The sequence below is a fragment of the Rhamphochromis sp. 'chilingali' genome, assembly GCF_963969265.1.
Source record: "Rhamphochromis sp. 'chilingali' genome assembly, chromosome: 3".
Taxonomy (NCBI): domain Eukaryota; kingdom Metazoa; phylum Chordata; class Actinopteri; order Cichliformes; family Cichlidae; genus Rhamphochromis; species Rhamphochromis sp. 'chilingali'.
This window is the reverse complement of record NC_137931.1, coordinates 7,853,992-7,875,367: the sequence shown is the minus strand read 5'-3', so window position 1 is coordinate 7,875,367 and position 21,376 is coordinate 7,853,992. Positions and strand designations below refer to the sequence as shown.

At 44.2% G+C, this 21,376-nt stretch overlaps 1 protein-coding gene across 6 annotated transcripts in view; it reads left to right on the top strand.

Moving 5' to 3' along the window:
- The window catches only part of LOC308394353 (sodium- and chloride-dependent GABA transporter 2-like), a 36,194-nt gene extending 17,143 nt beyond the window's left edge, over nucleotides 1–19,051 (top strand). The window contains exons 1-15 of one of the 6 annotated variants that reach the window (XM_080878630.1): nucleotides 1,057–1,240; nucleotides 2,357–2,601; nucleotides 2,767–2,901; nucleotides 7,472–7,612; nucleotides 7,719–7,809; nucleotides 7,889–8,021; nucleotides 9,308–9,442; nucleotides 10,033–10,136; nucleotides 11,028–11,152; nucleotides 11,992–12,104; nucleotides 12,203–12,340; nucleotides 12,421–12,523; nucleotides 15,628–15,728; nucleotides 17,717–17,887; nucleotides 17,988–19,051. In XM_080878630.1, coding sequence (XP_080734756.1) covers nucleotides 2,388–2,601; nucleotides 2,767–2,901; nucleotides 7,472–7,612; nucleotides 7,719–7,809; nucleotides 7,889–8,021; nucleotides 9,308–9,442; nucleotides 10,033–10,136; nucleotides 11,028–11,152; nucleotides 11,992–12,104; nucleotides 12,203–12,340; nucleotides 12,421–12,523; nucleotides 15,628–15,728; nucleotides 17,717–17,887; nucleotides 17,988–18,125 — 1,842 coding nt within the window. In that variant the 5' untranslated portion in view covers nucleotides 1,057–1,240; nucleotides 2,357–2,387 and the 3' untranslated portion in view covers nucleotides 18,126–19,051. The other 5 variants (XM_080878633.1, XM_080878632.1, XM_080878629.1 and 2 more) reach the window with 5 other exon arrangements.
- The last annotated feature ends 2,325 nt before the right edge of the window (nucleotides 19,052–21,376 follow it).

Below are 21,376 nucleotides of genomic sequence, written 5' to 3'. Positions count from 1 at the left end.
TCTTTTTTTCATAAAAAAGGAGAAACCTAAGGAAGTTATAGAATAGGATGGAAAACACAGCCTCGACTGACACTGACTGTTTTCAAGAACAAACACTCACTGAACATCCCAGTGTTACCTGTGCTTCTTCCTCTTTTGGCCGCTCGCTTTAGAGGTTCTCACAGTGGTTGCTCCATCCCACCCTAACCCTAGCATCCTCCTCTGTCACACCAACCGTCTACATGTCCTCCCTCTGTGTTCTTCCTCTTTCTCTCCTCTATCAAAAGAGGTAATACAACTGATGAACCTTTCCTCTTTAAAAAATTCAGCCAGCTCTAATTATGACATCACTTAGGTAGGAATCTCCCTAAGCCCTACTGTGAGCGACAGCAAGTAGTACAGCGCGAGATAAGGGTGTGGCAGATGATAGATGTGGTGAAATCAGTGCATTGCCAGAAACCCTCATTGCTGCTATTTCAGCTTATGCCATCACACAGAATGCAAATTTCATCAAGGAAAGAAAAAGCAGCTACAGTGTGGAAGGATGTGGATAATAGCCGCTCATTTGACTAGTTTTGGTGCTGTTATCATTATTATGAATTGCATAACCCATTCTTATGCATCACTCAAATATTATGGATAAATAAAACTAAGTGACTTCTAAGGGTGATCACATCTAAATTTGAGGTGGGTGGCAGCAAAATGAAAGCCTGACATAATGAAGACACAATCACTACTATATGTTAAATAGCTTAATAAATGTTAGCTTTTTTAATGGCCTACAAGCAACACTACTAAGGATGTAACAGCAGGAAAGACCAGTTTTCTGACTGATACAGGTAGCAAAAGAACATAGTGGGAAACAGGTTTCTGAGAAACGACCTAACATGACTCATATTCATCAGAAAATAACCCAAAATACTTGGAGGAAAGAGCGGGTTTAGTACACGCGATAGATTCTTAAGGTTGATAAGGAAGTGGAGAGCAGGTACCCAATAACAGTGTTGTAAGTCTTTTGTTGTGCAACGCTAAATTACACTACTCATTACCCATGATGCTTTGTGTTTCATTTTGTAACCTGCATCTTGCGGGTTAACATCCCCTCGCCACACCAGACCCAAACATAGTGCCTGTATAAATTTGGATTGAGACGCTGCACCGGCCAGCAGTCTCTCACACAGCAGCTCGTGCCCGGAACAAACCATTTCCCCGCCGGTATACAGGGGTGGTCCCGGTATTAAGAAGTACTGGAAACGTAGAGGTAGGCAATATCACCGTGAATTCTCTGACACATTTTTAAAATTATATGTGAAATAACAAGCGAGCGTAACGACACATGTTCGGGGAAATAATTACAGCCATTATTCGTTGAGCATCCTGAGTGTTAATCCCGCCTCTAGCGCTCAGGTCCCCGCCGTTAGCTTAACCTCAGCATGGAACTGTTACACGGAAAGCATTCACTTCAAGGATAACCGAAGCTACACATGTGTTGTTACATTGTCAGCGTTTCTGCTTTTATGTTCGGTGTTATAAGCGGGCCAGTCATGGTGGAAGGTTAAAAAAAGAAGTGATTATAAAAGAAAAGATGCTGTGTTAGGTGTGTTTGTTATATCAGTATTTGGTGGTCACGTGGCCTGACAATGTTTATGAAAGGAAGAGTGGGATCTAGGTTACGCAAAGTAAACGAGGAAGTGTCTCCGACACGTTACGAAACCTTAGCTATTGTAACCCTCACTGCTTTTGCTGGGATTTAACAGTTAATTCATATTTAAGAAATGTTCTAAAGTTTAGAGGCTCTACTTCAATTAATACTACATGAAAGAATAATAAAGAATATCATCATAAACTCTGGTGAGTCACAATAGTCTGAATATCAGAGATTTTTAACATAACAAGGAGCAGAGTGTCTTATTGCTGCTGTAATAACTATATTAATTTACTAAAGGACAAATTAATAAAGAGTTTTACAAGTCAATGGATTGAGTTAAGGTAAAAGGTAGACATAGTTATTGAATGTTGGATGTCCTTCACCGTGTGTACATTTACAAAACACCTAAATGTATGAAGTAGTTCCCAGTTATGTTGAAACTGACACATTTAGTAAGGGGTAGTCCTGCAGTCCACAGATAAAGTACACACACCCACATTAGTTTGTCCTTGACACAAGCATCGTAGATAAGTGAGGCAGCCAAACCAACTGCCAGCAGACACACTCGGCTTCCTGTCGTTCAGGCTTGGCTGCGAAGATGTGAGATCTTTCGTGCCCCCTTCTTTTACTTTCTTGTACTTTATTTTTGCTCCAAATAGTCCGAACTAGTTGTGAGCTGTTATTTGCTTTCATCCTGATCGTCTCCGTTATCTTTTCCACCTTATTCAGGGTTGTGTTCGTATCACTGCCAGAACCTGCAATGCCCGATCAACTGCCTCCAAATCCTGCTGGGACACTGCTAAACAAGTTCCCCCAGGGGAGCCTGCCAATGGGAAAAGAAGCTACCAAAGACGGCCTACAAGCCAGAGGCCAGTGGGCCTCCAAGGCTGAGTTCCTCCTGGCCGTAGCCGGGCAGATCATCGGTCTGGGAAACGTCTGGAGGTTCCCTTACCTCTGCTACAAAAATGGTGGAGGTAAAGAGAGGAAGTAAAACTGGCATTGTCTAAAGTGTCTTTGTCTCTTTTTTCTCCTTTCCCTGTCCTATTTTTCCAGTCTCATTCTCAGAATCATTGTGACTTGAAATTAAGATTAAGCTGGTCTGGTTTGCTCCTTAAAAGCACCTTTTATGTTTGGCACAGGTGTGTTTTTTGTACCTTACCTGTTGTTCCTGGTGTTGTGCGGCATCCCCCTCTTCCTCCTGGAGACCTCACTGGGACAGTACACCAGCCTGGGAGGGGTCAGTGCCTGGAGGAATATGTGCCCATTATTTGGAGGTACTCTTATTTCCTTTTGTTTTATGTAGCCAACAGTAATATCAGCCAAAAAAATTTTCCTCATTATTTAATCAAATATGTATTATTGTTACTATTAGATGCATATCAAATTCAGTCTTCCAAAGACAAATGTCTGTATAACTGCATGCACGAGTTTGTGCTTGCACCTCTTTAAAATAGATGTGTGTGCGTCTTTTCAGTCCAGTATGTTTTATTTACACAGAACTATACAGTAGTGCAGTTAAGATAAGTGAGATATGTGGATACTTTCTACAGAGGCTATATAAAGTGCTAGTGGTTGTGAGTGGTGGTTCAGTCCATGTTATTATTGTGTGTTTGAGGGTACAGTTGTCCATTGTGTGTGTAGGTGGTTGTGGGTGTGTGTGTATGTTCAGTCCATGAGTTTAACGTGGGTCAGATGTCAGGAGGCAGAGTTCAGGAGTCTGACAGCTGTGGGGAAGAAGCTGTTCCGGTACCTGGTGGTCTTAGTCCGGAGGCTCCTGTAGCGCCTCCCAGAGGGCAGGAGGGTGAAGAGTCCATGTGATGGGTGTCTGGGGTCTTTGATGATTTTCCCAGCCCTTTTCAGACACCGCTTCCTATAGATGTCCTTTATGGCAGGAAGTGGTGCTCCGGCGATGCGCTGCACAGTTTTCACGACCGTCTGCAACGCCTTCCGGTCCGAGGTAGAGCAGTTCCCGTACCAGACTGTTATACAGTTGGTCAGGATGCTCTCGATGGTGCAGCGATAGAAGTTCACCAGGATGTCTGAGGACAGGTGGTTCTTCCTCAGAGTCCTCAAGAAGAAGAGGCGCTGGTGAGCCTTCTTGACCAGCTTGGAGCAGTTGGTCGTCCAGGTGAGATCCTCGGAGATGTGGACTCCCAGGAACTTGAAGCTGCTCACACGCTCCACAGCCGTCCGCTTAATGTGGATGGGTGGATGTGGGTCAGCATTCCTCCTGTAGTCCACGATGAGCTCCTTAGTCTTCTCGGTGTTAAGCAGCAGGTTGTCTCTGTCGCACCACTCAGCCAGACGATCCACCTCCTCCCTGTAGGCGGCCTCATCGTTGTCACTGATGAGGCCAATCACCGTGGCCTCATCAGTGCAAACTTAATGATGGTGTTGGAACCATCAGCAGGTCTGCAGTCGTGGGTGAAGAGGGAGTAGAGGAAAGGGCTCATCACACAGCCTTGTGGTACACCAGTGTTCATCGTGATTGTAGATGAGCAGCAGTTATCCAGCCGGACATGTTGGGGGCGGTTGGTCAGGAAGTCCAGTAACCATTTGCAGATGAGGGAACTGATGCCCAGGTCTGTCAGTTTCCTGATGAGTTGTGAGGGGTGGATTGTATTGAATGCTGAACTGAAGTCTATAAACAGCATTCTGGCGTAGGTGTTGTTGTTGTCCAGGTGTCCAGGCATCCTCTGTGCTCCTGTTCTGGCGGTATGCGAATTGGTGGGGGTCCAGGGTGAGGGGGGAGACAGGATTTGAAGTGTGCTAGGACCAGCTGCTCTAAGCACTTAGTGATGATGGGGGTGAGTGCTACTGGGCGGTGGTAATTGAGGCTAGATGGGTTGGAGTTTTTGGGTATCGGGACGATGGAGGTGAATTTGAAGCAGGCCGGTACCACAGCGTGGGCCAAGGACAGATTGAATATGTCTGTCAGCACTCCTGCAAGCTCCCCAGAACACGCTCTGAGAACACACCCGGGGATGCCATCAGGACCTGCAGCCTTGTGGACATTGATCCTGCTCAGCACCGCTCCTACATCGGTGGGGGAGAGAGTCAGAGGTTGGTGGTCTGGTGTCATGTCTGCTTTGGTTGTGGTTGTGGGGTTCCCTCACTCAAAATGAGCATAAAAGTTGTTGAGCTCGTTGAGGAAGGAGACATCAGAGGATGCGGGGGAGGGTTTGGTGGTCCTGTAGTCTGTAATGGTCTGGAGTCCTTGCCACATGCGTCGGGGGTTGGAGTTAGAGAAGTGTTCTTCTACCTTCTTTTTGTAATGGTGTTTGGCTTTTTTGATGCCCTTCTTTAGATTAGCCCTGGCTGTACTGTAGGCGTGTGCATCTCCTGACCTAAAGGCGGTGTTGCGGGCCTTCAGGAGGAGACGAACATCCCGGTTCATCCAAGGCTTCTGGTTGGGGTACATGGTGATCCGTTTCTGGGTGGTGACACTGTCTGTGGTTTTGGAGATGTAATCCAGTACAGATGAGGCGTACTGGTCCAGGTCTGTGTGGGTGAACATATTCCAGTCTGTGTTTTGAAATCTGTCCTGGAGCACTGCGTCTGTCCCCTCTGGCCACATTTCAATTGTCCTCACAGCAGGTTTCACACGTTGGATGAGTGGTGAATACCTAGGTGTGAGGAACGGGGAGAGATTGTCCGATTGTCCAATGTGGGGGAGGGGTGTGGCTTTGTAGGCTCCAGCCAGGTTGGAATACACATGGTCTAAAGTCTTGTCTCCTCTGGTGTGGCAGGAGACATGTTGGTGGAATTTGGGGAGGACTGTCTTTAAGTTGGTGTGGTTGAAGTCGCCAGCAACAATAAAAGCAGCCTCGGGGTGTTTATTCTGGTGTTTGTTAATGGCTGCAGAACGTTCTTTCATGGCCAACCTAGCATTAGCGTCGGGGGGGGATATACACTGCTGTGAGTATGATCGAAGTGAGTTCTCTGGGGAGATAATAAGGTCTGCATTTGACCATTAAAAACTCCGCATTAGGTGAGCAGTGACTCTCAGTAGTAGTGAAACAATGAGTGAAAAAGCAGCCAATGTCCAAGGAAAAACTTTGAAAGATCTTCAGAAAGTTTGGAGAACTATTGCTAAAGACCACTTTAAAAAAAATTACCAGAAAGTCTGACTCCTTGGAACCAACTTATAAAGAAGTTGAGGGGTAGCTCAAGATTTTTGCCCAGTGCTGTTTTCTGGTTTTACCCCTTGCCTTTTTTTCTCATTCTTCATCCATATTGGCACAAGCATTCAAAGCTCCCACGTTAATACAAAACCTGTACAAACAGTGTGTCTGCAATCAGAAAATGCCAGCTGTGTGCATGTGCAGTGGAGAGTGGAGCTCAGCTTGTGCTTTAAAACAGCTCAAGAGTGCAAAAGGCACCACGTTCCCTGCCGACCAAGAACAGCATGCAGTGTCTTGTTTTCTTTGTATCTCGCTGTCCAAGAGAGGAGTTTCAGATAAGTATTAACCAAACACACAATCACAACTCAACAAGTTCATCTTTCACCTTTAACACAGCAGTTGAAAAAAACCACGGGACAGATGGTGTGAGGGATAGAGCAAGTCTATGTTATATGAAGGGACCCTGTGATGAGACTGCTCTCATCTCCAGTGTCACATGGACACATCACGTTTTTCAAGGTGTAGTGTTGATCTTGTAAAGAACCATAACTAAACTCATTTTCTTTTTCTCCATAACCTACCCAAGCAGGTTTTAGTGCTGCGACCTTACCAAACACTAAGAGAAACTGCAAAAAAAAAAAAAAAAATAATAATAATAATAATAATGCTTAACTGGACACGAGGCTTTTGTCATTCACAGCTTTGTGTTCAGCACTGCCAGTTGACACCTTGTGGGCATTTTTGTGACAGCAGAGGCTTCTTACAAAACAAAACAGTCATATATTTCTTTCTCAGATTTAGACAAGCCCCGGAGCTGTTTCTGTGTTTGCTCAACACTTTAGCAGGGTGTGCAACTTTGGCATGCATGGGGAAAAAAAACAAAAAATACTTAACCTGCCACACAGATTCCAACCAGTAGTTAGCAAAGCAATGCAGCCCTGAGGGTAACTGCCATGTTTCTAGAGAAAGTGTGAAAGTTGCTGAAAGGGACAAAGAGCGTGTAGAAGAGACGAGACCCAAATGTTCCAGTTACGCTTGTTCATCTCAGCTAATGCTAGTAGCATGCTAGCTGCTGGACCGCCTCTGAAATTGGTGTATGTGTGTGTTTGTGTCAGTGGAGCTATGTTTGTTTTTTTTTATTTAATGAAAAATTATTCTTGTTCCAACATTTGCCACTCTGGCCCATATGGCCTGCAGATGCATGCGTGCACAAACAGACACACACACACACACATATCTGCGCACACTCTGTTTTTGTTGACAGCTAGCTGCATGAAGGCCATGTGTTTAGCACTGGAATAAACTCCTGCACTTCCTCGGGCACATGTCCTCGTACTTATTGCAAACTTGGACAAAGAAAAGCTTCTGTTGGAATTCCTCGCTGGTTTGTGCAGTTAGCGTGCCCGTCGTCAGATGCGGCCTGAATTTCATTAGCGGATACCACAGACAGCTATTTGTCTAGCCAAACAGCCTACACTTTGTAACCCACTCAGGGCCTCATAAGACTATCATTCATATCTAATGAAGATGTACTCAGTGTGGGCTGCAAGTCGAGTGTCTGAGTAACGGGATGCTTTCATCTCAAACTCAAGTGACTTGGAACTGATAACAGAGGGCGTGTTCATGGAGGCTTTGAAGCTCATTTATGCCACTCTTCATGCTCACATAACTCACCACACGTGTCCGCTTGTCTTCTCTGCAACTTGTTGTGTCTCCTTAGGTCTCGGCTACGCTAGCCAGGTGATGATCCTGCACGGCTGTGTTTACTACATAGTCATCCTGGCTTGGGCTCTCTTATACCTGTCCTACAGCTTCCAGGCGGAGCTGCCGTGGTCGCACTGTAACAACACGTGGAACACGAGTCAGTAAAAACAGGAAATCAGAAGCTGTCATCCTTGCAATTTGACACTACCATGCAAAAGACTTTAAGAGGCAAAGTGGGGTCTGTTGTGTGTGTCCTCCTGCAGAAGCGTGTTTCTCATATGACTCCTACAACCAAACGGCCAACGCGAGCAGCCTGCCGGAGAACGCCACTTCCCCTGTCATGGAGTTTTGGGAGTGAGTGTAACATCTTTAGAGTATTGATTATGAGGCTTGAAACAGTTTTGGTGCTAACACCTGCTGCGTGTGTTCTAAGGCGGGAGGTGCTCCGCCTGTCCAGCACTTTGGACGGGCTCGGCCCGATCAGCTGGAAGCTGGCTCTGTGTCTGGCCGCCGTCTGGCTTATCTGCTACTTCTGCGTCTGGAAGGGAGTCAAGTCTACCGGAAAGGTGAGGAGTCGACACATCAGCTTCATCAAGTTCCCTCTCTGTCTCAGCTACATGTCTAAGCTGCCACCATAGACAGTGTAAAAGATGGATGCATCCATCTTTGGTGTAAGATGTGACGAGTGCACGCTCATTGACTAACAACTTGTGACCAACAAGTTTTGGGAGTCTGGCCGAAATGAGGGACTGAGCCCATAAGCTCAGCAGTAAAGTGTTCAGCAGTCATGTCAGAAAAGCGTTAGTCTTCTGTAGCACCAGAAAACTTTTAGGTAACCATACTGAATGCAAGTTTTTAGACATAGCATTAGCATCACAGTTCCATCTGTGGTTTCCAGGTGCTCACCCACATCAAGTGATAGAAACAAGTGTTTGAGCTCTTGCGAATGTTCCACTTCTGACACTTTTTCTAGTTTTAGTGTTTGAATTTTAAAGTCAGCATTTTGTGCCCACAAAAATGGATATCATGAGAACTGCTTTGACCTCTGTGTGAAAACTGTTTTTACAATCCCCCAGAGCACAGGGTCATATAGGTGTCACTGGAGGTGGTCGCCTCTCGGTAACTATTTATATGGTGTGCAGCAGAGCCAGCGCTTGCTCACTTGTCAAAAACAGGGCTTCTCTGCTAAAATATGAAGAAACTAGGCCTGTCCTGAATACTACTTTATGTACTTTATGTACTATTTAAGAGTGAATATTGGTGGATGTTGTCCAGCATGGGTAGGGAAAAGGTTAGGGGATTTTATAACTCTGCCTGGCTGATTTTGGACATATTTCCAAATCAAAAGGTCGCTTAGAAAGAAAGGTAGAAGCAGGAGAATGTGTGTGACTTTCTCCCTCTTACACAGTGCATAGCCAACATGCATTTTTGAGAAGAAAAAAGTTTCCAAAGGAACTATGAAAAAGTAATAAAAAACCAAATGCCTACCTCATAAACAAAACATGCTTACATATAATTTAATGGCACCCATTTATTTATAAAATTTTAAAAATATCTACGGCAGGAGCATTTTTATGGTGACATAAAGTCTTTTAAACAGAACCTCGAGGAGCGGTAAAGTCCAAAACATAATTCTCCTTTCATGTAGCAGATGAGAAATAAGGGCCACGACACTGCAGCCACTTTGTCGGACTTATTTGCTGTGCCTCCGCCGCCGTCAGTCAACAGATTTTAAGACTCCAACTTTCCTTCTTGTAGTATTTTCTTTCTTTTTTTTTAAAGAACATCACAGTCACATCCTCCCTGTTTGTCTCTGCGACCACATCCCTGCACGCTCTTGTGTACATTCTAGGTGGTGTACCTGACGGCCACCTTTCCATATGTAATGCTGTTTGTGCTGCTGGTGCGTGGTGCCACCCTGCCCGGAGCCACCCAGGGAATCATCTACTACCTCAAACCCAACGTTACCCGCCTGGCTGACCCACAGGTACAGCAACACAAACGCGCACTCGCTTTATGTGTCCGTAAACGGTGGCAGATTTTGAAAAGCATCACGTCGGAGGACATTTTTCTAGTCGTTCTTGCAGGTCATACGGCAGCTCCTACAGGTAGGAGAGCCGCACTGTCAGGTGAGTAAATGTCAGATCTGCCATACAGCAGGAAGGAGATTGGATTATTGTTGTGAAGCTGAATGTAGTTTACAACGTGACATCTGATTTGTTGCTCTGTGCCACATTTTCATCACTAGATCATTAGATCTTATTGTCGCTGTGGTTTTGCGCTCTATCAATTCAGAAGCGACTTTCAAACTCTTCTTCACTGGTGTGAAAAAGTGTTTGTTATTATCGTGTGGGTACGGTTTGACAGCATCAGTATCTATTTGTTTCTGTTAATTAGCCAAGTTTGTGTCATGTTACCTGTAAACTGTGTAATATAGAACATCTTGTACGGTGTACCTTTGACCCCAAAACAGCAGCCAAGGCTGATAAAGTATATCAGTCAGTTAGATATGAGCTTGTGGGCTAACATGTCCTTTCACTTTCTCCTCTCGCTCTCTGTTTCTCTTCCTTTCTGTAGGTATGGATGGATGCAGGTACCCAAATATTTTTCTCTTATGGAATCTGCTTGGGAAGTCTCACAGCTCTGGGCAGTTACAACAAATACAACAATGACTGCTATAAGTGAGACACTATGTCAGACACACACAGACATGTATGCATACAACCACGTAAAAACAGAGTCGGCCACACGGCTTCTCCTTCTTCCACTTGACTTGAGACAAACTGTAGTTGCTGAAATGTAAGATGTAAGCTCCCACTGGTCAGATGGCTTCCAGCAGGAATGGCTGGAATGGACAGAGAAAACACACTGATACAGCCACACCTTAAAGAAAAGCCCTCGCTGCCATGTTTCCCACACTGTAGGATTCCCCCACACACACACACACACACACACACACACACACACACACACACACACACACACACACACACACACACACACACACACACACACTCAGGAAGAGCCAAGCTCTTGACTCTTGGCTTGTATTTACAGTAACAGGACAGATCAAGTCCTCAGTGGGGTTGTGTTCTGTCTTTCAGTTTTCACAGGGTGTTTTTTGTGTTCAGCGCAGTGCTGTGCTAAACTCTTGAGACACCCTCTGTATATACTGCTTACCAGGAGCCAGACTGTTGTGCAGTTTTTTGAGTAATAGTTCTCCAGACTTCTGAAGATCTTTCACGGTTCTTTCTTTGGACATTGGCTGCTTTTTCACCTACTTTCAGTCCAGTCCTAGTACCCGACCATTTTCACTATTAGACCTATTAGCCAAAAACTTCCATCTTCACATAAAGAATTAAGGTGGTCGTATCAAATATCGACTTTCAAGCTTGTCAGAATTGTACAAACTCCCTTTTTGTCTCATATCCTGGATTTTCATGTATGTTTGCATGATTTTACCACTCAAATATAAGGAAATGAGGGGTGGCTCAAGACTTTTGGGCAGCACTGTATTGAAATCTAATTAGTTAACTCAGATTAATTTTGTGTGTATTTATGTATTTTTCCAGGGACTCTTTTATGCTGTGCCTCCTGAACAGCGCCACCAGTTTCCTGGCAGGATTCGCCATCTTCTCGGTGCTGGGATTCATGGCTGAGGAACAAGGCGTGGACATAGGCACCGTAGCCCAATCAGGTGAGAGACTGTTTTCCTTCAGGACACAGAACTGTCAGCATAAGTCAGCAGACTTTGACTTTGTGGTGTTTTGTGCCACAGGCTAATTTAACTCTTAATTTAACTGTTAAAGCATGAGGAGGAAGTGTGAAACAATCAGAAGTGATAGTGATCCCAAACCAGATTTTATCAAGATGCCCTTGTGGTGAAAATAATAATGAAGCATAAAATTAGTCACACATACCAATCCGGTCTTTACGTCCGACGTCATTAGCCTGCTCCGGGTCCAAACTCTGCTTCAGGTCCCAAAGTCATAAGAACACTGCGGCGTCACTGAGAGTTACAAACTGTCTAAATTCTTTCATCTTCAATAAAATGATTAGTGTGGCTCCTCTATCAGGTGTAACAATGAAGTTTAACATCCAGGCATCCGTGAAAACAGAATTTATGAAGTTTAACGGAGTTAGCAGGGAGTTAGCTCGCTAGTTTCCATCTAAAGATGATATAGCATGTTCTGACTGAGGGATTTCTGAAAAATTCAAACGTACAGCTCTGCTATCACTTCCAGCATAAATGAAGACAGAAAACTAAACAGCAGTGACGTTTGTAGGGTTACTGAAGTTGGCCCAGCTGGTATTTAATGATGTGCTTCGTGGTGGCTACACAGACAACCCACCCATTAATAATCACTTGGCAACAGTGGGAAGGGAAAACTCTCTTTGAAGGAAGAAACTTCCGACAAAACCGAGCTCAGCTCTAAATGATAATGTGATAAAAATAGTAAATATTTTCCATTATTTTATGTCAGAAGAAACTTATATTAATTGTTTGTAATATCTTTGGTCTCATGGTCTTCTCAGGACCCGGGCTTGCCTTCATCGCCTACCCGAGAGCTGTAGCCATGATGCCCGTACCCCAACTCTGGGCTGTCTGCTTCTTCCTCATGATCATCATGCTGGGGTTGGACACACAGGTAGATGCAGACTAACACCCTCGACAAACTTTGAATTTCTCTCCACTGGCGTTGCGTTCGGTGTCATGGAAACACGCCGACATATGTGTCTCGTGCAGTTTGTGAGCCTGGAGGCCCTGATGACATCAGTGACTGACCTGTACCCTCACCTGATCAGACGAGGTCACCGCAGAGAGCTGCTGTTGCTGTTTGTCTGCATCGTCTGCTTCCTGGTTGGACTGGTCATGGTCACACCGGTAAGTCACACCGGTGGATGGATGTGTTGTGTTGGAGAAGTAGCCTGTTTTTAATGAGTCGTCTCTTCTGTGTGGTGCAGGGCGGTCTGTATGTGTTCCAGATCTATGACCATTTCTCCTGCAGTGGAGCCAGTCTGCTGCTTCTCTCCATCTTCCAGTCTCTGGCCATCGGCTGGGTCTACGGTACAAATCCCAACTCTAGCCTGCTCCTTGCCCTTTCATCACCTGTTTTCTGTCCTCATGATTCTTCCCTCCACTCTATATTTCCCATTCCTTTTTCTCTTCTTCCCCCTTTCCTTTTCCTTCCTTTTCTGATCATCTCCCTTTTTCCTCATCTCTTCTGTTTTGTGTGCCCTTTTACTTCTTTTTTCCTTCTCCTTCCCTTTCCTCTCCTCCTTTTCCGTCTTTATCTAATCTCCTTGTCAATCTAATCATTCATTTCCTTTCAATTTTAATCTTTTCCTTGTCTTCCCCTTTTTTCTCCTCGCCACACTGCTCTTTCTGATCCTTCGCAAACTGACTCTTCCGGTGTAACATTTCATTTCCCTAACCCCTCTTCCCCTTTTTCTTTTAAATACTTTTTTCAATGTTCTTATATTTTTTGCCATCCTATTTTCCTGGTTCTTTCCTTTATCTTGTTTCCACTCTTGTTTTGAATTCTCTTTTCTTTCCATTTTTTAGCTTATTTTCAATTTTCTTTATTTTCTTTCTCTCCACTACTTTTTCCTGCTTTGGTCTCCTCTCTTCTTGTTTGATTTTTATTTGCTCTTTTCTTTTCTTTTTTTTAATGTAGCACTAAATTAATGGAAAAATAGTGTCCGAGTCATTTCTACTAGTCTGACTTTAATTAAATTCAGTTGGAGCTCAGGCAGTAGGATAATGAGATTATACATAATCTTAAGCTGGTTGCTGTTATATAGAAAATAAAAAGAACTTTTATCACTAATGAATATAAGTCCTCAAATCTGATAAACACACACACACACACACACAGTCTCGCTGTCCACTTCTTCCCCTCCTCCGGCATTCCACTTAGAGGCAGTAGACAGTATATTAACATGGCTGCAGCTACCCACTGTTGTAGGGAGACTGGCTCCTAGCCAGGCCCCTGTCTGTCTCCTCCGGGCCCTAAATCAGCCTCCGGGCCCTGTCGCCTCTCAGTCTCAGTCTGCTGGCCCCAGGGAGCCCCCACTCCAGCCAGACATGGAGGTCTGAAGCATTCACAAAAACACTGTTTGTTTAAAAGTGCAATGGACGGAGTGTTTTATATGCATACATCAGGACAATGCAGTAAACGCTCAGTGAGGTTAGACAGTCGACTTTAAGTGTTAGAAAAAATATATGTTGCCATTTCATGAGATAAAAAATAGGCTGAATACTCCAGCAGAGAATGTGTTTGTAGGTGTGGGTGCTTATGAGGGCCAAAAAGCCTGTTTTTATGGCTCTCCTTGAGTTGAGGAGAAGGGTTTTAAGTGGACTGTGCGACACAGCGTTCACAACTCAGCTGCACCTTTTCCCCCTTTTTACGGCTGTGGGAATTTACAGTTTTTTAAGGACTCTGATGACCACTAACACTCTGAACTGAACTGAACTGAACTGAAAGAAAAGCTGCAGACAACTTCCTCATCCGACTCTCCCGAGATTCTCCAGCTTTCATGTGTCAAAATTGCTTTAAGGTTATTGAGTAAGTCATTACAGTGTGGTGGTTTGTCCTGTTTCTACCCCTCCCTGAGCCTGGTTCTACTGGAGATTTCTTCCTGTTAAAAGGGATTTTTTCCTTCCCACTGTCGCCAAGTGCTTCCTTATCCGGTTGTTCAGTGATGACGCGACGAATCCTACTTCCGGGTCTAAAGTAGTCTGCGTTTAATATGGCTTTTGTGTTGTTAACATGTTTAATGTTATGTATTTTCTTCTATTTAATCTCAAAAAGCTCCTAAAACAGTCAGTGATCACTGTTGACCTCCCTCGGCTTTTATTACCGCTAATCATTTATTTAAGCTCAGTTTTTAAAACCTTAGGATGTAACTACAGCCCAGACCATGCAGCAGTATATGAATGACTAACCTCGTATTGTGGATGGATTATCTCAGTTGTTCTCCTGGCTGAAGTTTGGTCCTTTTACAGCATCCTGCCATGCGATTACATTTGTTTCTGACCACCGAGAAAACTCACGTTAACTTTTATCGAGTGGAAAAAAAAGTTAGCTTGTTTATATTATGCTAACATAGCTGTGTCGCTAGCGGTCACGTAGCACATCATTATATACCAGCTAGCCCAACTTCAGTAATCCTACAAACGTCACTGCTGTTTAGTTTTCTGTCTTCATTTATGCTGGAAGTGATAAGAAAGCTGTACGTTTTAATTTGTTTCCAAAACCCCGCAGTCAGGACATGCTATATTGTATTTAGATAGAAGCTAGCGAGCTAACTCCCTGCTAACTTCTAACTCCATTAAATGTCATAAATTCCGTTTTCATGGATGCCTGGATGTTAACCTCAATTGTTACACCTGGTAGAGCAGAACGCTGATCATTTTATTAAAGATGAAAGACTTTAGACAGTTTTTCAACTCTCAGTAATGCCATAGTGATCGTTTGATATATGGACCTGCAGCGGAGTTTAGACCCAGACACGGCTAGTGACGTCAGACTTAACAACCGGATAGGGTGTCGTCTGATTGTTGGAGTTCCTTTTTAATATTGTAGATGTTTCTTTTCTTACAATATAAAGCGCCTTGAGGTTGTTGTGTTATATATTAATAAAACTGAATTAAGTTGCAGAGTATGTGACAGTTTGTGCTCCTCCTACTACCACTCCAGACAGAAAAGAAAAGAGCTGTAGGTACTGATAGCATTTTGCTCACTTTCTTAAGCCTGCCGAGAAAAGCACTAGTGTGGATTTCAGGAGGGTTGGTAGTCAGACAGTTTGGTGTGTGTCCTCAGCTTGGCCAGTATATCACAAGATTACAACAAAATTCCACACAACTGCCCAAAAGGATAAAATAACATAATGGCATTTCATATCTGAAAGGTCAAAGGTCATTCACCGTGATGTCAGTGTATGAGCGTGGACAGGCTGTAAACAGCAGCTTGGCTGTTTGTCCTGTGCAGCAGCGATTTCAGTTATAATTTGTTTTTCTCTCCTTTTTTTTTTTTGCTTGTATTTTCCGCTCTGGCGATGAATACCAGGAAGAAAAAATGTTCTCTAAGCACAGTTGGCCACCGTTGCCAAACCATGATGTGAACTGAACCACAACCAAACCTCACTGTGTTCTTGTTTTGGCCACAGGAGCAGAGCGCTTCAGCGCCAACATCAGGGATATGACCGGCTACAGCCCTCTTCCTTTTTTCAACCTGTGCTGGAAATACTTGACCCCGATCGTGTGCACTGTGAGTAACCTCCACCCGCTGACCTGCATTCCACTTTGTTATGAGCTGTTTGTTGTGAAGTAGGATGTCCATTAGCACAGGTGTGGGATTTCATACAGATTCCACCTTCCACCTCTCAGGAAAATATCAGGGTTCATCTGTGTGCCACTTGTTTGTCTCTCTATCAGTGAGGTTGGCTTTTTATTCCACCACCTCCAGAGCAGAAAATGAATCATGAGCTCCGTTGGCAGGACGCAAGAAGCACTGGATGCGAGCAGTTTCCAAAAGAGTTGAAACACTGTTTAAGATAAGATAACTCTTTATTGTCATTGCACAGTCATACATAGTACAGTAGTACAATGAAATTGGAAAAACTGTCCTACGTCGGCACTACATATAACACAACACGACACGATATGACACATCACAACGTAACAAACAACACAACACAGTATATTAACTTAGTATAAAAAAGAAGAATAAGTGTATGTGTATTGCACACTGTTATTATTGCACATTAATTATTATTGCACCTTGTTATAAATATAAATATTATTGTTATCGTTTTAAACATTGTTACCTCCCCCTAAAAAGTCCAGGGAGGTATCCAGTCAGGTCAGCTATTTACATTGATCAGGGCTATTGCCCTGTTGTAAAAGCTGTCCTTGAGTCTATTTGTTCGGGACCTCAGCAGCCTGAACCTCCTGCCAGACGGCAGCAGCTTAAACACCCGGTGTCCTGGGTGTGTGCAGTCCCGTAGGATGCTGCGTGCCCTCTTGAGACAGCGAGTGCTGTACAGGTCCTTCAGGGAGGGAAGAGGATGTCCAATGAGTTTTTGGGCCATGTTGATGACCCTCTGGAGTGCCTTTGACATGTAAATGGAAACTGAATGCAAATAATTTCAGGCTACATTCAACTGAAACAGAAGAAAGACAGCATGTCAAAAGTTATTTGGAAAAATGTAGTCTGCTTTTCAATTTGATGCCAGCAACACATTCAAGAAAGCTGCAGTTATGGACACACTTCCCGCTCCAGATACTCGTTTTTAGTTCCAGTCTTATTTAGTCAGACCATCCTTAAATCAGCTGTGGCCCAAAGACGGCAGCATCGCCTCTCTTGTTTGTAGAATTGTTTTGTTGTTGTTTGGTTGTGAGGGTTTCTAGATACTTTCTGAGGTTTAACTTGCAATTTTCAAGTATTTTTAAGCCCATGAAATGATTTCCACTACAGAATTGTGTCTTTTTTTAAATGCAGCACTGCCTTAAACCATAAAGATCGTTGGTTTTCAGCCTTGAGTCATTTAATGATAATCTGTTTGTTCTTTGAAATCTTATGTTGAGAAACTTCTTTGTTTCTTCACTTGTTAGGTTAAATATGGGGCTTCAGCGTTTTGGAGATCACTGCGTTCTGGTTTGATCCGTATTTTACGACCTTTCCCAGGGTCGTTGGGGTTTCTTTGTTTTTGTCCACGTAGTTGTAATTTAGTATAAAAATATAATCAGCAACTATTTAAATTCAAACACGTTTTGCACAGATGAAAATCTGGGAGAGGTACTGCATGTTTTTATTGTGCAGCAGAGGTGTTTTACTGCCTTTGGACAGAGCCAGACTCTTTCCCGGTCTCATATTTATTGAGAGCATTAGGAGACATCTCATCGACCGCATAACAGCGAATGAGTAAATAGCCACCTGTTCGTCTACATCCAGCTGCTATTAAAGGGCTCTCAGGGAGGGTATTTATCGCTGCTGCTGTTTAACTGGGAAACACTGATTTACCATTTTTGGCCTAAAATGTCTAAGCCTAAATGGTAAATGGACTGTATTTATATAGCGCTTTACCAGTCCCTAAGGACCCCAAAGTGCTTTACACAACCAGTCATCCACCCATTCACACACACATTCACACACTGGTGATGGCAAGCTACATTGTAGCCACAGCCACCCTGGGGCGCACTGACAGAGGCCTAGACCTTTAGTATTTACCCCGTCCTCCTTTCTCCCCTCTTCAGGCCACATTTATATTTTCCCTGGTGCGCTGGTCACCACTGAGCCTGGGGAAAGGACTGGTGGCTCCAGTATGGGCCACAACGCTGGGCTGGATCCTTACCCTCTCATCCGTTTCTCTGCTTCCCATCTGGGCCATCTACGCCCTGGTCACTACCCCGGGAACCCTGACACAGGTGATACAATGTGTTTTTCCTGCTGTTGGATATGAAACTGTCTTGTGCCTTTAATGACGCTGATCCACAGTCAACTAACTGCAACCTTTCTATCCCGCAGCGCTTCCAAATCCTGTGCAGCCCCGTTGAAACCCCGTCACTGACCTTCCACCACCTCTCCAACCAGTCAGCGATCCCCTCCAGCCCCAGTCTGCCTCTCACTGAGAAGTCAAAGGCACCGTTAAAAGAAATCATCTAGGACAAGATGACCCGACAGACACTTGACAACAATGTAACAGTGGCTGCTGCTCGGTCAGTCGGGTGTGTCAGGGCAGAGGGTCAACTTTAGAGCTAATGCTGCTGGATACCAACAGAGGGGCTGGATCCTCATCAGTCTGTACTTGTTGACTAAATGTTGTAATCAGCTCAAAAGGTGATCCTTCAATTATGGGCTCTCTGAAGGGATTCAGAGGACATCCACATCATCTACAACGGCCTTCATCTACAGGAGCATTCAGATGATAAAGCTGATATATTTTCCACATATTTAACTTTAGAAGGTTATTTTGAATTAGTTCAGTGAAAACGTCAGTTAAAGTAAACAAAACTAAACAAGACCTACCTGAACGCACCATCTAGCTGCTATTGGAATAGTTTCTTCAGGTTGGAGCTTTCTACAGAGGGTCCAGCCCTGAACTGGGACACAGTTTGTTTAATCTTTTGCACCAGACCCACACCCTGCCTGCCAGAGCTGGTTATTGTAAAACAGCACACCCTTCTGGCTTTGAATCATGTTATCTCTTTACCTGCTTTTTTTCCTGTTGTCTCAGTTTATTCATGTAATTAAGGACCATATAATTATAGCTTCTGCTGGCTGTCTGCGCGCAGGACTAATGTTCCCTTTATTTGCCAGCAGTCATACATACATAGAGCTATACTCTCTATGAGAGCCTGAGAGATTACTGTTTGCGTTAGCATGACTGCTTTGCTTTGGAGTCCACTAAAAGAGTGCATCGATTCATTGGGGTGAAGGTATAAACTGAAATGACTCCATGAGTCAGGCGTGTTATGCAGTAATTTATAGGGATGGGTTGTTTTTTTTTCTCATGCTTCACCCTCTGTGATGGCAATATCATGGCATCTGAATGGATCATAACACGTCTTACCCTCAGACCAAGTAGAGAAGACATTCAGTCAAGTCCTTTTTATTGCTGCCAACGCACAAGTGCTTGAGATCAAGTGCAGCAATCGGTTTTTATCCATCACACGTCTTTGTTGTTAAAAAAGTTAATTACTGTTGTTTTTGTTTTGGGGTTTTTTGTTACTTCCTGTTGCAATTGTGCAGTTTTTATAAAGATTTGAGGCATTATTTAGACAGCTGTGCACTGCAGGGAAACATGCATACAGCCAGCATGCAGTAATGCAGTACTGCTGCTGCAACTGTTTTGTCAGAAAAATATATCTGACTTTATTTTTTAATTTTGTACATCACTTTTGAGTTGAAATGTTTTTAGTTCTCCTACCTCTTTATTGTGATTTTCTCTGCGGCTCTAACGTGTGAACGCAGTAGACTTCTTTGAAGACAGCGTGTAAATGATAGTAGAGATATGTTTACGACATAGAAAACTAACACCAGGAGTGCGATGAAGGAATGTGTCCTAGTTGAACAACTTCAGTTCCTTATGTTTGGACTTGAAATGTAAATCAAGAATATGTTTTAATTATTTACACTCTACTTTCCTTCCTGTTTTTTTTCTATCACCGTTCAGCCTAGTGGAGGCGACGTCTCCAGTAACTTAATGTGCTTTAGGACACAACCTGTTCTTCACTGGAAACGCTTCTTCTTGAGCAATTGTGATGTGTTCAAATGCAGTATGTTCGAAGATATAAAGAGACTCTTATGGAAACTTGAAACTGCTGTCATTCAAACCTGGATGTCTTTCTGATTGACTTCAGATTGATCCAAGTGTGTCATCATCTCTGTTTACAAGTGTATGCATGTGCCTCTTTATTTTGAAATCCTCCATCTGTACTGTTATTTTCTTTTCTAAATGACTATATATTAATATACATATATATATAAACATTGTGGACATGAGCATTTGTGTCGACTGTTTAATTCAGTTCGTGTGACAAGCCGTGTGTGTGCGTGCAGGTGTGTCGCTGGGAGGCCCCGGGAGGCGTCGCGGTCTCCCTCAGTGGGGCGATAACAGATGCTGAGGCCACACCTGGCTTCTACAAGGAGGGTGGACGAGCGGAGGCGAAGAAGTGAGGAGAGAGGTGGAGGAAAAAGGAACAAATGCCGTGATTAGTGTTCTCCTCATCCTGATGCGAATTGCTGGTTTAACATCCGTGAAAGGATAGAAGTCAAGGAGAGATGGAGTGTGTGTGTGAGGAGGAGGAGGAGAGGGTGTCATGGAGACTAAAGAGGGAGGGAGAGCAGCAGCGGGTGGGGAGGAATTCAGACAGCAGCACTTAGACAGAGTCCGGCGGTTATGTAAAAGGCTCGGTTTGTCAATTAACTGTATTGGATTCCCTCCCCTCACAGCCACCAGAGGAAGCGGGTTGGTCCTCCACACACACGTGGCTCAGCACGAAGGGTTCACAAACACACACATCTCGTTTTGGTGACGTGCAAAACTGAATGCAGCCTCCTTCTTGCACATGTGATCCGGGTTACTATGTAACTGTGTGTGTGTGTGTGTGTGTGTGTGTGTGTGTGTGTGTGTGTGCAGGGAAAACGGGGGAGGGTTTATGTCCATATGGTTGCTTTGGCATACGTCTCTGTTTCACATGATGTGGATTAAAAATGATCCAGTGGGCTGAGTGTGTGAGATTCAAAAGAGGAGAGAGGAAGAGGGAGGGAGAGAAGAAGAGAGGAGGACGCTGCAAGGATGCGAGCCAAAGCATGTGTCTGTGCGTTGTTTCACTGAATGCTTTGAAAGATGCTGGAGAAAAAGTTCGTTTCTGCTCAGGCTCACTGCCACCAGCTCGCAGCTGCAGCACTTTTTCATCACACGTATTTAAAAAATTTAAACATTTTGGCCACATTACTTCCCGGGACTAGATATCTGAAACCCTGCCCATGCACTTACAGGAAAAGTCACATCTCCGACACGTTGACTTGCAGATACACTGGAAATAGACAGCTCTCAGCCACACGAGCACTGACGGTCCGGCTTGTATCAAAGATCCTATAGTCATGCACACACTTTTTGCCGCAATACTCTTGACAGCTTGGTGTAAAGTAGAAGCACTTGGAAGGGGAATCGAGATGAAACTTGAGGACAGGGAGGAGAGAAAGGGTGGGGGGGTTGCATAACAGCTGGGTGATTTGCACGTGAAGTTGAGCTTGATATTGGATCCGCTGAGCAGTGGTGGTGCTGTCTTCAGGTCTGTGGGACTCTATAGCACAGGCTTTAACACTCAGCAGCAGAGCCGTAACAAAGATATGAGGAGGTCACGAGCCCAAGTCCCCCACCCAGCCGCCCCCACTAAACACACAACTTT